Consider the following 18,262-nt stretch of genomic DNA (forward strand, 5'->3'; position numbering starts at 1 on the left):
TGTTAGTTATGGATTTGTCATACAGGGCCTTATGCTGTTGAAGCATATTCTGTTTATATGCAATTTATTGAGAGTTTTTTATCATGAAAGAATGTTAAATTTTGTCAATTTTTTTTCTGCATCTATTAAAATGATCGTGCATTTTATGTTTTTAATTCAGTAAATGTGATGTATCAAATTTATGGATTTGCATATTTTGTTTAACCATCCTTGCATTCCTAGGTTAAGCCCCACCTGATCTTGGTAAATAATCCTTTTAATTTGCTCTTGAGTTCAGTTTACTAGTAGTTTGTTGAAATTTTTTGCATATATGTTCATCAGGGATATTGACCTGTAGTTTTCTTTTCTTGTTGTGTTCTTGTCTGGTTTTGGTATCAGAGTAATGCTAGTCTCATAGAATGAGGTTGGAAGTATTCCCTCCTCTTTAATATTTTTGGAATAGAGGAGAATTGGTCTTAGTTCTTCTTTAAACATTTGGTAGGATTCAGCAGTGAAGCCATCAGGTCCTGAGCCTTTTTAGATGAGCGATATTGCTGATTCAACTTCCTTACTCATGATCATTCTATTCAGATTTTCTATTTCATATTTCATTCTTGGGAGGTTGTATGTGTCCAAGAGTTTATCCATTTCTGGCAGTTTATCTAGTTTGTTGGTATGTAATTATTTATAGTAGCCCTTTATGATCCTTTGTATTTCTGTGGTATAAATTATAATGTCTCCCCTTTATTCTCTGATTCTATTTATTTGTCTAGCTAAAGATTTGTGAAATTTATCTTTCCAAAAACCAAACCCAACCCACATTTATTCACTCATCTGCATCTCTGCCCTTTTTTATGGCCTTCAGTCCTACTACTATGCTCCTAGTAAAACCAACCCTCACGTTAACACTTTGCCTTCTATTTTCTTTCACTTATTCAATGAGGCCTTATTAAATGCCTACTAAATGCTAGGCACTATTCCAGGGGTTGGTGTCATAACAAAAATCCCTACCCTCGTGGAGTTTACATTCTCACGAAGGGAAACAGACAGACAGTAGACAAATAAATACACAAAATATGTAGTACTATTTCCATAAGTGCTATGAAGACTTGCTATAAGTCTATTGCAATAACCCATAAGAGAAAAACTGGTGAGTTGAATTCAGGTTGCCGCAGTGACAGTGGTAAGAAGTATTAAGATTCTGGCTACATCTTAAAGAAAAAGCATAGAATTTATTGAAAAATTGCAGGTGGACTATAAGAGATAAACAAAAGTCAAGATGGATAGAAAATTTTTGAAGTGCATAACCGCAAGAAATGATACATTATTCACTGAAATGGAGAAGACAATAGTTGAAGCTGATTTAAAAATAAAGATCAAATTTTGTATGCCAATATACATCCAAGTGGAAATGTGAGTATGTGAGTTAAGTTTAGAGGAAATTCTGTACTGGGGATAAAATTGCTAGAGTTGTTAACCCATAGACAGTATTTAAAACTAGGAGACTAGAAGAGATGAATAGAAGTGTAAACACAAATAGAAAAATAAGAGGCTTAAGGCTGAACCCGACAGACTCTAACACTGAGTGATCCACCAGCTGAGGAAGAACTAGCCAAGGTGGCCTGGGAGTTTTAAGGAAGATTTTAAAAGGCTGAAACATCACTGACAGTAGTGGGAAAGAGGGCTGACCAGAAATAAAATTATTAACAGTCTATACTGAGGGCCCAGTCCAAATACAAATCCAGGAACAGTGAGGCAATTTGCTTGGCTGTTTGATAGTCTCTCAAGGAATGCTGAACTGCCTATTATGGGAACAGAGGAAGTGCATTATAGCATTGCTAGTTTACTTTTGGAGCTGGTTTTGGCAGGATGTGGTGAGTATAAGGAAATTAAGGGTACTGGTGAGGGTAGAGCAAATGATTGACTATGGAGTTTGGTTTGTATAGGTAAGGAAGAAGAACCCTCAAACCGAAGGAACTAGAGGTCTCCGTGGCTCAGGAAACAGAGTTGATACAATTATGACTGTTTGAGAGAATGGATGGGGTCATAATATGATATAAGAGTTTACTAATTTAATTATTAAAAGTACAGTAATTATAGATGATTCTAAATTCCAGGCTTAGGCATTAAGTCTGAGTAGATGAAAGGAAGGCTACTGAGCTTGTGAAGATCAAGGAAATGTGAGACAAGAATGCTGACAGGGTCAGCTCTGTGAAAAGGAGAGCCACACTAGGCAATGGCAAGACCGGGCTGGAAAGAGAAGCTGATAGCTCGTGGCATAATCTTAAATAAACATGAAGCTGGGGTTAAGGCATCCTTGGAACAGACTATATGGGAAGCTAGGCTATTAGAAATTTTCTTCTTTTTAAAATTAGAGATATTCTTTGTGCAACTCGAACAAACAGATTTGGATATCCTTGCATAAGATTTCACCCAAATGATAGAAGGGCCTAACGAACTAACTCTGGACTACTTAGAGGGTATATTTTCCTGGTAAATAAAACACACCTTACGGAAACAATGTGCAGACAAACTCTCCTAAGCCAGTTTTAAAAACTTTTACTTTTCAATATTCTTTTCGCCTTTAAAGATGTGTGACATTATTTCCTCGTTGTAGTTGTGTCAGAATTCCTGGGTGGCAGCTTACCATCAGGAAGTAATAAATCACTGCTTTATTTTGTAGGAGGGAACATTAGATCCCTTGTGAGATTTGAGGGGCCTACTTGTCTGATCAGCAATATATAATACAGCAGACTTTCTAGATGTATTATCTTCTAGGGCAGTTTCATCACATGACTAATCTCATCAATATCATGATAGAAAAGAGAGTGGTTTTGGCAAGGAAATTACTGAAGATAGTTCAAATAATCCATTCTATAATTTCATTTGAGTAGGAAATAAAGATAATCCTTTAGGAATAAAAAGGTGAAATTATGACCTTGTCCCCAGGTTCTGTAACTAGGCCCACCCTTATCTTCTTATGTCATGACTATAGGTCTATCTTAGGTTCCATCCAAATAAAATTTAAATAATAACGTATGAAAGGTTTCATTACAAGCACCCCATGGTTACAAAATACATATAACCATTATAAGCGTAAGTAGCTTTATCTTCTAAGACATATACAATGATGAAAATTTACTTCTTCAAACACCTTGCACAATTTGTATAATTAAATGCTACTTAAGTATCTAAGATACAAATACAGCTCTGTAACTGGTGTATCACAAACTATGGACTTTTTAAAAGTTGACAGCTATAACTTTCAGTGAATAAAGTGGAAATGAAGTATGAATGCAAACTGATGCTTCAATGACTAAGGTATGCTTTTATAACAGTACTGTCCAAAAAACTTCTAAACATAACCGCACACTGACAATAAAGGCAACTGAAAAGAAGAAAATATATTTCTTTCTAATTTATTGTTATATTTTCCTAAAGAAACATACATATCTTACATAAAATTTCTTCACCAGTGTAGGAAAACAATTTTTTTTTTATTTCAGTTGAACCAATACGTGATATTATTCCAGAAAAGACAGAAACAAAAATCTAAGAAGACTAAAGACTTATTCATCTTTTTGTTTTACTGTTGGAGAATAACAAGATCAGAGATAAATTCCTGTCCACATACGTATCTTCAGAAGAATAATCACAAAAAGGGCAATCATTTGGTATCCTCTTTTAGGCTATCAGTACAATGTTAGCTCTTTTCACCACGTTTACCTAGCATCCTTAACTTTCCAGGGATCTAATACTCATTTGCAAAGAATTTCAGTTGGAAAAGAATTTGAAATTATACTAACTATGCAATGTAACATTCGGATAAAGAGCAAAATGTTAGCCAGTAGATTATTTAATCCCTGGTATAGAAGAGAACAGAAAAAATATGCTGTTTACAGCATACTGTGGCTAAGTTCCAATGTAGCCTGAGAATGAATTGCTATGGTGATGAAAAATCATTTTCCACAAAGCAGCAACAGATGCATGTTAACAGCATTGCACTTGTTAATTGACAATTAACACTTTCAGTTGTCAATGTTATTTAAATATTTCAGTTTCTATCCTTGGGAAACTATCTTAATCATAGAAATATGAGATAAAAGGATTAAAATATTTTTCTAAATACGCTTTGAAATGCTCAAAATCTCTAAGACCATCACCTTCTCACTGGATAGCCTAATAATTTGAGAAACTGTTTTCTCCCATGCCATGCAGGCTAACAGCTCCTTTGCTCAGTTTTGGGCTGTAATGCCTTCCTTTCTTATATCTCTCTGAAAGTTCTCTTCCTTCAGATGTTGACACCCACACTCACAGATGGCCTCTAGCCTTCTGTTAAGGCATTACAGGGTACCTTAGCATTATCACTGTGCCAAGGGCAATCCTGAGCATTTTCTTTGCCCAATGAGCAGTTTTGTCTCTATCAGCTTGCCCTTTCCTCTAAGTGAAGATAGCATTCCATTTCAATATGCAGACAAATTTATCTACAGCGGGTAGCTCTCCCTCACATCCTTGCAGCAAACACCACCACTACCATACACTGCTTTTAAAAGTTACTGAAAGCGTTAAGCAAAGGCTTTCCTTTTACCTGGGGTGTGGTCTGAATGCGCCCTGATAAGATGCACGGGTTCATTTGGAAGTAATTGTTCCCGCAGTCACTCAGAAGCCCCTGTTCTGAAAGCATTGATTCATCACATAAGGGAGCCAGCAAACCAATGACTGAGGTGGGAAGGGAGCTTCATACTAAAACAACACACACACACTCACGCAGAAAGAAGAAATTCTAAAAAGAGGTAAACCAGAATCATTCCTGAATTGAGGAATTGTGTCAGCTCTGAAGAGTAGTTTCTGTTTTGACAATTTTTAGATTTGGAACTTCATGAGAGGTCAGACTAACTGCTGAAATAGAATCACTAGAAGTAAAAAAAAAAAAAAAAAAAAAAAAAAAACAAAAAGAATCACTGATATGTGTTTGCCTTCTTTTTTTTTCATGCATGTATTCTAATTATATATTCTGCAAAAGGAAGAGAAAAGCCAGATTGTACAGCAATAAGAAGCTGATTGAAGGGCCCTAGCATCTGCCAATCTCAATAATCAGTTGGTCACACACATAGAGAACATTTAGAGGTATAAATACATGCAAACATTGTGTCCAAATAAAGAACTAGAAAACACACAGTTATTTCAAAATATCAGTAACTTAATCCTTAGTATATAAATCGTAAGCAACAATACAGGAGCATCTGTAGTGACTGAAGTTATGCTATTAAGAAAATTATCTCTAAAATAAATCTTGGAATCAAATCCTTGTTAAAACAAAATTTCATTCCAAGGTTCCTGGAAGACAGTGAGAATCCTAACTGCAGACAAATCTTAAAACTTCATATGTGAATTGATTAGAGTCTTCAGCTTTCAGTATTTCTGTTTTCTAAGTATTGATTTTTCTCCAAATCTGTAATATCTACATTTGTGTTTTGGCAGTGAAAGATGTTGTATCTAAAGAACTAGATATAGACCAAGGCTATGGGAAGGAATTATTATTTTACAAACCTAGACTATGCCTCTTCACATTTTCAATGTTATCGAAAGCCTGAGATTATGGAAATAATGAGTAAAGTAATTTCTATAAGCGATTCTATTAGCACAGTGGGAGAAACTATTCCAAACAACATAGCACACTTTGACCTAGAATATTGTTTAAATTTCTGAATATAAGTGACATATTATGAAAAAAAACTATTATCTTCTTCTATTTTACACATATTTATGGATACTCAAAAGAGAATACAATCCCCTCCTGCCCTCAAAAAGCTTATATTTTGAGAATATAAAACAAATATACAAATGACAGAGATACAAAGTGAAAAAAGAAAAAGTCCCCTTAAAGAAAGCCAAATCAAGAACTAACTGCCATTCACAATTGCTACAAAGAGAATAAAATACCTGGGAATACAACTAACAAAGGACATAAAGGACCTCTTCAAGGAGAACTACAAACCACTGCTCAACAAAATAAGAGAGGACACAAACAGATGGAAAAACATTCCATGCTCATGGTTAGGAAAAATCAATATCGTGAAAATGGCCATACTGCCCAAAGTAATTTATAGATTCAATGCTATCCCTGTCAAGCTACCTATCACCTTCTTCACAGAACTGGAAAAAACTACCTTAAACTTCATATGGAACCAAAAGAGAGCCTGAATAGCCAAGGCAGTCCTAAGCAAAAAGAACAAAGCTGGAGGATCACACTACCTGACTTCAAACTATACTACAAGGCTACTGTAATCAGAACAGCATGGTACTGGTACCAAAACAGAGATATAGACAAATGGAACAGAACAGAGGCCTTGGAGGCAACGCCACACATCTACAACCATCTGATCTTTGACAAACCTCACAAAAACAAGTAATGGGGAAAGGAATCCCTGTTTAATAAATGGTGTTGGGATAACTGGCTAGCCATGTGCAGAAAGCAGAAACTGGATCCCTTCCTGGCACCAGACACAAAATTAACTCCAGATGGATTAAAGACTTAAATGTAAGACTGAACACCATAAAAACCCTAGAAGAAAACCTAGGCAAAACCATTCAGGACATAGGCATAGGCAAGGACTTCATGACTAAAACACCAAAAGCTTTAGCAACAAAAGCCAAAATAGACAAATGGGATCTAATTAAACTCCAGAGCTTCTGCACAGCAAAAGAAATAATCATTAGAGTGAACCAGCAACCAATAGAATGGGAAAAAATTTTTACAATCTACCCATCTGACAAAGGGCGAAAATCCAGAATCTACAAAGAACTAAAACAGTTTTACAAGAAAAAGTGGGCGAAGGAAATGAACAGACACTTTTCAAAAGAAGACATATATGAGGCCAGCAAACATATGAAAAAATGCTCATCATCACTGGTCATTAGAGAAATGCAAATCAAAACACATTAAGAGACCATCTCATCCCAGTTAGAATGGTGATCATTAAAAAATCTGGAGACAACAGATGCTGGAGAGGATATGGAGAAATAGGAACACTTTTACACTATTGGAGGGAGTGTAAATTAATTCAACCATTGTGGAAGACAGTGTGGTGATTCCTCAAAGATATAGAAATAGAAATTCTATTTGACCCAGCAACCCCATTACTGGGTATATATCCAAAGGATTATAAATTGTTCTGTTATCAAGACACATGCACACATATGTTCATTGCGACACTGTTTACAATAGCAAAAACCTGGAACCAACCCAAATGCCCACTGATGATAGACTGGACAAGGGAAATGTGGCACATACATACCATGGAATACTATGCAGCCACAAAAAAAATGATGAGTTCGTGTCCTTTGTAGGGACATGGATCAATCTGGAAACCATCATTACTCAGCAAACTGACACAAGAACAGAAAATCAAATACTGCATGTTCTCACTCACAGGCAGGTGTGGAACAATGAGAACACATGGACACAGGGAGGGGAACATCACACACTGGGGTCTGTTGGGGGGGACTAGGGGAGGGACAGTGAGGGGTAGGGAGGTTGGGGAGGGATAACATTGGGAGAAATGCCAGATATAGGTGAAGGGGGGATGGAGGCAGCAAACCACATTGCCATGTATGTACCTATGCAACAATCCTGCACGTTCTGCACATGTGCCCCAGAACCTAAAGTGCAGTAATATATATATGTGTGTGTGTGTGTACATAATTGTGTGTGTATATATGTGTGTGTTTGTGTATATATACACAAACACACACATATATAAAGAAAACGTCCCATACTGCAGTTCTTCTTAAACTACTGCACACATGACACTCCTGGGGATCTTGTTAAAATGCACTTTCTAAGTGTGGAGATCTGAGGTGTGGCCTCAGCTTCTGCATTTCCAAGGAGCTCCCAGGAGATGTCCTGGGAGCTCCACCCTAGATCTGCTGCTAGTGTGTTACACTTTGAGTAGCAAAGACAGGGAATTTCAGAGGGTGATGTTACAGCCACCTGGAGTGCAGTAATTCAAGATGGTGGCATGTGGGCTGCACTTAGAAAGATGGGGAGAGGGAGATAGGAAGGTTACATGGAATATCACTTATTTCAAGCAGAGAGAGAAGGCTGGATTGAAGGCACCTATTAAAACAGCAAGGGAAATAAGTCATAAAGCATAGGACCCTGGAGTCAGATCATCACTAGCTGTGGGCCCTCAGACAAGTTACTAAACTTCTTAAAGACTCAGTCCTCTCACCTGTGAAATGCACATGAGACTAGCTCTCATTTAATAGCATTCTTGTGAGGATTAAAATTAAATTCAGTGTGCAAGAATTCCACAGATTCTTAGCTCTGTGCCAGGGAGATTCTTAATACATGTTACTCCTGTTGGTATTGTTGTTTTCCAGTTTGATAAAAAACATAAATGAGAATAAATGCAAGTAAGACAAAAAAAAGGAGGTTAAATCTAGGTAATCAAAGATCTTGAATTAAGATGTTTTAGCTTTATTCAGTGAAGAACAGAAATGGAAATATTAATATATATGTATATATAGGAATATATATATATAAATATATATGTATTTATTGATACTACCCTTTGGTGTTTTGATTTATATATAAATCTTAAATAAATCTTAAGAAACCACTCGTATCTCAAAGTTCTAGTGTGGTTCCCCAAGAAGAAGTGACAGTCCAGATTTTTGTCAGTGGTCAATCAGTTTATTCCAAGTGGATTCAAACTGCTATGAAACTCTTCTCCTATATCTCATTCTGTCCTTTCCCCTCTGATCCTTCCTTTCTCTCATTCCCTCCCCCAAACATAAAGCAATATTATTTATGCAAGTTGGCATAATCAAATTTAGAAGAGAAAAATACTTTAGCCCCTTGCTCCAATGCTTTCTTGAATCATTTTACAACATGAGAATCAATTAAATCAATTCATTATTTTGCCATTTTGCTCTGTGTCTTATTGGTAACTTTCCCCTAACCATTTTCTTTCTTTTGTTTGATATGGGGATCACTCCACCAGCGTAGAGACCCCTCCGTGTCTCCGCCATTACGGAGTTAGAGCCCCGGACATATTCTCCCCCCGCTGAGGGTAGTCGAGCTGAGGAAAAAAGAAGGAAGTGATAGAGGCCTGAGTTTGCAGAAGCCTATTCTTGATCCACTGAGCTAATGGCATGCCTGGGTGAGGTCTGCGTGACCATTTACGAGACTATTGTCTCTCTTGAAGGTCCCGTTCTGGGCTGGTTTTATGACTCTGTTTATCTGCATTCACTAAATCCTGTGATCGCTCACATGTTACTAGAAAATTGCTACCCCTCAAATTATCGCTTGCCTTGATGTTATTTACCGTAACTGTAGTCATTGATAAGAGGATAAGAATCTTTATAGGATAAGAATCTTTTGTTTGTTTTGTGTTCAGTGACCTTTAGATAAACCTGTATGCTACCTCCTCCCATGCTTACTTTGTAATTTTCTGTTCCCTCCTGATAAAACTTTTGTAATGGGACCTACGTCAGTCACTGTATGAAAAAACATATATAAACTCTTGTGCACGAGAATAAACTGCTGTCTTGGGCCTGGCCTGATACAGCCCTCCAGACCTCATTCTTTTCTGTCATTCTTTTCTTCCGTGCACTCTCTCTTCCAGGTATTGGGACCCTCTTACTGGTCAAGAGACCCCCGGCAGACATGCCGATCTCACGGACCACAACAGTTTGATTAACTAATAATTGTTGTTATAGACTATTTCTTATAATAATAGCAGTCATAATTTTTACTTAAAAACACATAAATGATCATGCATTATAACAGTATGCTTCAGCCATCTGGATAGTAACTACATATAGCCTCAAAGAGCACATGTATTTTGGATAATTTCTATAGAAACCATTCTGTATTTAAATAGAAAGTGATGGCACCTGGTCAAAAAACAGGCACTAGTCTTGAATGACAAAAGAGCATATAAATTACCTTGACGGAGAGGAGGAAAGAGTCTATCCTCTAATTGCAACCACTTTTCCATAGACAAAAAGAGTCATCCATGGTCTGCCCAAGACCCTTAAGCATTTTGTAGACACAAACTTTTAATGATCTCTCTCCCACTAAGGAACACAAACTGCTTGCTCTGTTGAATTTTTTTTCCCAGGAAAAAATAGTTCGTCAGAGTTTGCAACAGATGAAAACAATACAAAATTCTCTTTAAAATCTGGCATTATTGATAGCTGAAGCAAGCATTCTTCATCATTATTAATAAACAGATATTACGGCAATACCTTTCAGCCGAAAGACTCTTAAAACATTGTTTTTAAAATAAATAATACAGAACAAATAATCTCTTTTCCTGACATGGGAAACAAATTTGAGAAAAAAATAGATTAGTCCATGAAAGTTTGCCAAGAAACATGTAAGTGATTAAACAGATCCAGCTGCCAAGGCTATTCAGACATCCATTTGTCTGTTTTTATGCCTTCGGCTTGATAACAGAAGGTACTAGAAGTCCCATTTATTTATCTTAATAAACATCTATTGAGTGCCAGTCACGATTCTAAGCTCTGAAGACATAAAATGATAAAGGCTTGGAACCTGTTCTCAGCATGGCTTATAGTCTCATTAAGGAGAAGCCTTCACTAGTGACAGGAGCAGTGAATGAAGTCAGAGAAGGGTAACAAGTCATGTACAAAAAACAGGCTGCATGGGCAATGGGTATCAGGTTGTGTTGTGGGGGATTTCACTCTTAGCTTCTGCACTTCTACATCCTGTTTCTGGCAAACACTGGGACACTTCTGCTCAGCCCTTGGTGCATTTTTCCTCTAAAGATGGAGACCATTAGTCATTTGGATCTTTGTCTCTCAGGTAATGGATGATTCCAGAGATCCTAATCAGGACAAACCCAATTCACAGACTTAGAATTGAGTGTACAATACTTTAAGTGAATTCTGACATCTCATCAACAGTATGTGAAATTCCATTACAGTCTAAATTTGGCCTCATCTGTATTGGACATAGGGATTGCTTCTACTTCTGTTATTACTGCTTATAGTATTATAATGCTATAAATTATAAGTAATATACTGCTATAAGTATACAGTTATACTGCTTACTCTTCTCCTTGGTGTATATCTTTCTAGTTTAAAAAGATATTAGTAGTCCTCAAGTAAAGTAAACCAAAAGCTTCAAAGTACTGTTTGACCTAACAAGATATTCAGAAAGAGGAACACAGACAACAATAGGAAACATTTATCCATTAGGAATAAGTGTATTTGGTTCACTCTCTCCTTGTTGAATTACTTTCCTAGCTTGGTTTCAGGCACTCCATTTCCTTTCAGTCCTCCTCCTATCCCCTGGACACCCCTCTGTCTGCTTTGTGCCTTCTGACCCCTAAGCTTTGACATAGCCCAGGAGTGCCTCCTGGGTGATACATCCAGTTATTTAGCTGTAAAGAATATTTATAAGCCAACGAGTTCCAACGTATTTCTCCAGCCTGGATGGCTTCTCTGGATGACTTCACTCACACAATTAACATCATTATTGGAACATCTCATAGATATCTGAACACTAGTGCATCTGAATCCGAATTAATTGCATTTCTTTTGAAGTTGTTCCCCACCTCCCAAAATTTTCCTCACTTCTTCAGATATTTTCTATCTATTTCTAGTTGCTTAGGCTACAAATCAGGAGTTCATATTATTCTTTTTGGTTTTTCAGAATCCCTCATCAATGTATTAGTAAATGCTGTTGTCTGTCCCTTCAGAATAAATCCAGAAAATGAATATTTTCTACTACTTCCACTTCTAACATCCCAGTAGCAGAACCTGCGGTCTTCTACCTGAATCATTGCCTCCTAACTGGTCTTTCTGCTTCCACTTTGCCTCCTGAGTGGATGCTCTGATGAACCATTCATATCCCCTTAAGGCAGAAGGACTTACTCCCCAGCTGCTGGGAGTGCTGTAACTACTCAGCTGTCAGTCCTCTTCAGGGGCTCTTCTCATCTGAAAAAAAAAAAAAAAAAAAAAAACAACTCTTGCCCAAAGTCACTCTGCTTTCTTAGGGGCATTGGATGGCTAGTTGATGCATCCATATAAAGTCCTGGCCCCCTCACTCCAGCTTGAAACAACTCTAGAGAGAAATCTGTTTCAGAGCTCCTCATGAAGTCAGTTAGGCTTTGAGACCGCCCTGTAGCCCAGTCTCTCCCTCTGCTTCCTTCCCGTCTCCTACAATCCTGGGAGCACTCCCTAATAAACTTTGCATGCTAATCTCCATCTCGGAACCTGCTTCCTGGGAACCCAATCTGTCATATCTTCCACATAACAGCAAGAGTAAACCGTTTAAAACAGAATTCAAGCCATGTTACTTCTCTATGTGAAACCCTCGACTAGATTCCTGTGTTACCAAGAGTATCAGTTCTCATAATGACCTCCAACCCAATGATCTGACCCCTACCACTCTCCCCTTTGCTCCCTCGACTCTAGACACAGTGACCTTCATGTATTTCTAGAACATGCTAATCCCACTCTCCAAGTGGTTATCATGTCTCTGCTCAGATATCACATTAACAGTGATACATCCCTTACCACCTTATATAAAATTGCAACCCCACACCTGCCCCCTTGCCAGCACTCTCTACCCCTGTTAGCCCATGTTATTTTTCTCCAGAGCATTTGCCAACCTCCGATGCTTGTTTTTTCTCTGATTTCCTTCATTGGATTTTAAACGCCATGAGGGCAAGGATTTTGCTTTGATTACTGCTATTTCTGTAACACCTAGAATAGTATGTGGCATGTAGAGGTACTCAATAAATATTTGTTCAATGAACTTCTTGACTGAAAGTGAACTCTTTCTTAAACTTATTTTTTTTTCTAATGAAAACATAATTTAGGTAAACTTTGAATTGACTGTTCAGAAGAAAATGGAATCAACCTAATCTCTTCAAGTTTCCTAGTTCAACTGGAATAGGAAATCACTGACGTTCACAGCCCTTACAAAGAGTCAAATGTATAGACGCTAAAGAAAGTAGCAGGACAGGAGTAACTGCAGTCAGATCCCGTCTTATAAATCGTACCCACAAGTGCACGCAAGAAGAGACAGCAGGATTCGCAGTGCTGTGGAATGTCCAGTTGCTTAGATCAGAAGCAGACAAAATAGGTTCTGGTCTCCTGATTTTCCACCAAATAGCTGTGAGGTCTTGGGTGAGTCATTTCTTTTCTCAGGGACAATTTGTTCATAAAATGAGGTTCTAGATCAGCATTACCCAATGTGCCCTTCTTAGAATATTACCCTTGCAAGAAAAATGGTAAGCAAGGGTTTTTGTGGTCAAATAAATTTAGGAATTGGTATATTCCATATCCTATATTTGGAGGACTCTCATGGTCAAACAGCCTTTTAAGCTGTGTTTAGCCCTACCCTTGCTCTCTTTAAAATAGCTAATTGCAATTAGCTTAGACTATGCGGTCCTACCCCAGCCAACAAGGGGAAGACACAGCAGTAGAGACTAGCTGCATTAGGGATAAGAGCCCCTTTCCCTCCCTTGTTTGGTGTGCTCTCGCCATTGCTCCATCTGTGAGATGAACCCTTCTATAGAAGTAAATTGCCTTGCTGAGAAAACTTTTGCCTGACGCTATTTTCACTTTGTAGCACCGAGCAGTTTATTTCCAACAGTACTTCATTTCTTTTCATTTGTACTTTATAGAAATGCATAACTTCGCAGAATTAGTGAATGCAGATTTCAGAAAGCCAGAGTTTGTCAGTTTTGTCTTGGGCTACCTAACCTCAATTAGAAGAGTCACATAGAGAGGAATACAGGAGAAGAGCCAACAAATTGTGTGTGTGATACAGTATGAGAGCATGCGCTTTAGATTAGAGAGCACCAATGTGGCATCACATCACCCTCTGCATTTACTAGCTGTGTGACCCAAGGCAAATTAGTAATCCCTCTGAGTTTCATTTATTTGTGACCATGGAATATATCACACAAACTGAAATGCTTTCAAGAGTGAAAAGGAGAGCAGTATAAATTATTGCCCTGAGACAGAACCGTTTTGAGCAACCACGACAGTTAGCCTACTTATTTGCAATATTTAGATAATATCTCACCCCATGATTGTTAAAATGGCATGACATAATATGTTATATTAGAAGTTTGACACATATATGTGTTCAATCACATTTATTCCCCCCATCCCCATACATAGAAATTGGGTATTGGTAAAACATTGGGACAAGATGAGGGACTTACTGTGTTATCTTTTTTAAATGGAGTAAGTTTAAGTAAGGCATGCTACTCCCTCTCCTTTGAATGCTCTCCCACAACACTCTCCCTAGTTAATATCTGTTTGCCCTGCTGAGCTCTAAGAAACTCAGAGATTCCATGGCAAATATTTTAATTTACATCATGAGGGTAACATAATTTCTGACAGACAACACAATTTATAAAATCATTACCTAAAGAGGGCTTCCCTGGCTTAATGGATTAAGTACAGCCTCCTGTTGTATCCTCTCTTAACACTTGTACTTCCACATGGTATTTGCTGCTTTCAATTACATGAGTACACAATGAATTGTTTAGTATCTGGTTCCCCAACTGGAACATAAGTGCCAGGGTGAGGGGAAATGTATCTGTTTTCTTTCCTGCTGTACCCCCAGCACCTAATATAGTGCCTATCACATAGGAGGTCAATATTTGCTTATTAAATAAATGAATGATTGCATGCTTTATGTTAGATGTATGGAGGATTCAGAGAGAACAGGAGGGATTGCTGTTTCAAGGATTTCAGTGTCAGGGTCTATAGAGAAATGAGAGTGATTTAAACACTATATGAATTTTGTCACTTTGAAAACACAGCACATATAAAAAGAGCAACCCAACCTGAATGCCAAAGCTTTGGATGTTTCAGGAATCTATGAAGGAAGTCAGCATCAGAAGGGTGTGTGAGAGGCCAGGGTACATAAAGAAAGATGAGAAAAGCATCTCTGGTCTAGATCACTCCTCCTACTGTTGGCAACCATAGATTGTCACCATGGCTACCTCAAACACTTAACCCACTCTAACCAAGAGCAGATTTCATTCCACACATAGATACCATTTAATGAGTTTAATATATTATCTTTTATATCTCTCACAAGCCAGCAAGAAAGTTATCATGTCCACTAGACAAGGAAGAAAAATGAAACTCAAGGAGATTGAATAACTTGCTCAACCAGCACCTGAGACAATGGGATTTGAACTCAGGTCCACCTGGCTAGAACCCAGGTTCATGCTGCATCTCATTTGCTCCTGCTTCTGCCAGGCTTACCTTAGAGATACATATTTATAGAACAGTGATAAGAAAGGCGAAATACAGAGTACATAACAACACAGTATCCAGCCAGGATCTTTTTCTCAATATGGTTCCTACCCAGGCGAATTGCACTCTGAGGAACACTTTCCCCAAGCTTCCAGTAATCATTCTCAAAATGTGGCTGTATACTCTGAGTTTCCCACTGTTCACAGCTGTTATTCTCTTACAATAAAAACAATGCCTGATTATTTTGGAGTATAACTTTAAAATAGAAATGAGATACGGAATACCAAAAAATACAATCATATTGTCACTGGCATGAGTGCTAAAGCTACATACTTTTCAATATGGATAGTACAACATAAGCACAGAAAATTATTGTTGAATAACTACATATGGTTACCATAAGTAGTTAGCAAACAATATTTATCTTCCAGAATATCCAAAGTAACATGTGAGCTCTAAGTTGATGTTTTATACCATCTACTTATTAATTCTACTAATGAAAACAATGGAATTTAGAGTCAAAATCAGATTTAAAAACATAAATCTAATGGATAATCCTATATAACTTACTTAAATGCCATGACCTTTAGTTTCTATTTTTATAAAATGGGCATAATAAAGGCATCTGAACCTCATAGGATAGATGCAAAAGTTAAATGAGATGACATATAAGAGCCCTGGTGTATGGCCTGGCACATAGGTACTCAATAAGTATTCCTTTCTCTCTTTCTTTTTAGGTTAGAGCAAATGTATGAGGCTGAACAAAATTTCTAATTGATATGGGTATCAGAATATTACCATGTTTACTTAAACTGTTTCCTCCTTTTTCTCCCCTTAATATTTTTACTCCAAAATAAAACAGAAAGGCAGGTTCTAAGAATCTTGACCCTTGTCTACCATCATCCAAAAGAGTTTTCCAAACCCTGTGAGGCTTGTCCACAATAGCTAAAAATCTTACTCATCAGAAGTTACATGACAATCAGTGCAAGTTAATAGATCTAAACATTTGCTCCACATCCTCTATAACCAATCACCATTTAGACCAAAGCGTTGTTTTGAATGAAGAGACATATATATTTGTAAAACATTAATTTTGTGGGTGAAGACTTGTAGATGGATCAAATTACACTGGGATGGTCTTTTCTCTTGATTTTATGTTTGACACTTAGTAATTTTCATCCTGGGCAAAACAACCCAGTTGATGGCTACGGTTTGCCAATGTGTTTCCACAGACTGGGAGGTGTGCTGGGGACCAACACCACACAATCACCCATAAAGACAAGAATTAATGATGCCTGTTTGGATGACCAGTGCACCCCTGGTGCTTAACATTTAGGAGATGCTCAATATATATTTGTTGAATGAATGAATGGTTTTGTGCCTACCATAGAAAAAATAAGAGTGCTATATGTCAAGTATAAAGAAACAGAAGATAAGGACAATGCATTTTTTAGTTTGTGGTAAGTTTGTGGTAAGTCAGTAGCTGCAAATAGAATATAATCCCCTCACTAGCACTTCTCTGACTAACCACATTAGATAATAGAAAGCTTTCTGTACTATTTCAAAGGTGAGCTGTCAAGAAGCAACATAGAAAACATGAGGAAGACATTTTTTAAAATATTCTTCTCATGGAATGTAATAAAGCAATAACATAGGATGTAAGAAGAAAAAAATTTCAAGTTGAAAAAATAATACATTATGTAAAGGTATTTTGTATATCATCAAAGAGAAACTGAAAGAGCAACCATCTTACCAAAGAAAAAGCCACTTTATGTACTTATCAAGTTTGCCCACAAATTAAAATGACACTACCAAACACTTATTAACAAAGAATGGCTCCTTCATTTCCATAAAGAAAACAGATTATCTAACACTTAGAGATTTTCGTAAGAATTAAATAAAATTATACATGAGATGTCTCCAACATGATGCCCACCATGTGGTAAGCTTTCAAAAGAGATTAGTTATTATTGTTGTAGAAGCATATTATAATCCCGAGTTTCCTAAGGTAACTGGAAATCTAATATTAAGTTTGTATGTAAAACCAATGCACGCCAGTGACATCATCATTTTAAAATTTCATAAAAATGATTACTGAATGTACTCCAAAGTACTTTTCTTTAAAATCAGCTTTTTTATTTCCTTTTTTCTCTGATCAACTTTTATCATTTTCTCTTGCCTTTACATTTACGCCCTTACATCTCTCCATATAATGAAGCTCTATTCTCAGTTATGATTTTGTTAACTGATAAGTCTACATGGAAAGCACACCTATTCCCTTCAAATCTGCCTGTTCTAATTACCACCAAATTCTAAAAACATAAATACTTTTTGAGAAGTCTTTGTTTTTGAACATCACAGTACTGTTTTATTTAAAAACCTATCTGTGGTACCCCTGGTGAAAACATTTTAAGAACCATTTCTCAGTGTTTGAAAGCACACATTGACATTAAGAAATCTGGTTACCTGAAAAGGTCTAGAAACGCTGAGCAGGCTGGTAATCTGTAAGCCTTAGATTCCAATATGCTGCCCATACTCTATGATGCACAGCTATCTATATATATAAATATTTTTTCCAAATCAACATGTGACTGTGTAGGAGATGAGTGAGCCTTCAAACTATGTGAAAATAGCTTCGAGATATTCTAATGACATTCTATTGAGTAGCCTGTAGGCATAAAGGAATTTGAGACACAAAAAAAATCATTGTTTCAGTGCATAGTTATTAAAATGTTTTGCTGTAAAGACAGAAAGCCTTCTTTCTTTTTGGAGATATTTACTAAAGTCCATAATGTATTATTTCAGTTTTCTCAATAAGGTTACCAGTAAAAATGCAGTAAATTTTTCTTCAAGACTTCAAATTGAATTTTTTAAATAATAATATTTCCTGTCAAAGCTTACATGGAAAATATGCAACAAACAAATTCCTTTCCAAAACAACTTTTTTAAGTAAAGAAGAATAGATAATCATTAAGTACATTTAACATTTTCTATGAAAATGTATCTGAGATTTTATAAC

General features: G+C 36.9%; 1 protein-coding gene across 12 annotated transcripts in view; it reads right to left on the reverse strand.

The window, feature by feature from the left end:
• The window catches only part of MLIP (muscular LMNA interacting protein), a 270,604-nt gene that overhangs the window by 149,274 nt on the left and 103,068 nt on the right, over positions 1-18,262 (reverse strand). For 5 of the 12 annotated variants that reach the window (XM_012441583.2, XM_012441580.2, XM_012441578.2 and 2 more), the window contains exon 1: positions 4,568-4,701. The exons of 6 other annotated variants lie outside the window; for them this stretch is intronic. In XM_012441583.2, the coding sequence (XP_012297006.2) occupies positions 4,568-4,663 (96 nt within the window). In that variant the 5' untranslated portion in view covers positions 4,664-4,701. Of the gene's footprint in view, positions 1-4,567; positions 4,702-11,789; positions 11,877-18,262 lie in introns of those variants that run through there. One more of the 12 variants, XM_012441577.3, reaches the window with a different exon arrangement.

This window comes from Aotus nancymaae, unplaced genomic scaffold (genome assembly GCF_030222135.1).
Source record: "Aotus nancymaae isolate 86718 unplaced genomic scaffold, 86718_ANA_hifiasm-v0.15.2.pri h1tg000040l, whole genome shotgun sequence".
In the NCBI taxonomy this organism is placed as follows: domain Eukaryota; kingdom Metazoa; phylum Chordata; class Mammalia; order Primates; family Aotidae; genus Aotus; species Aotus nancymaae.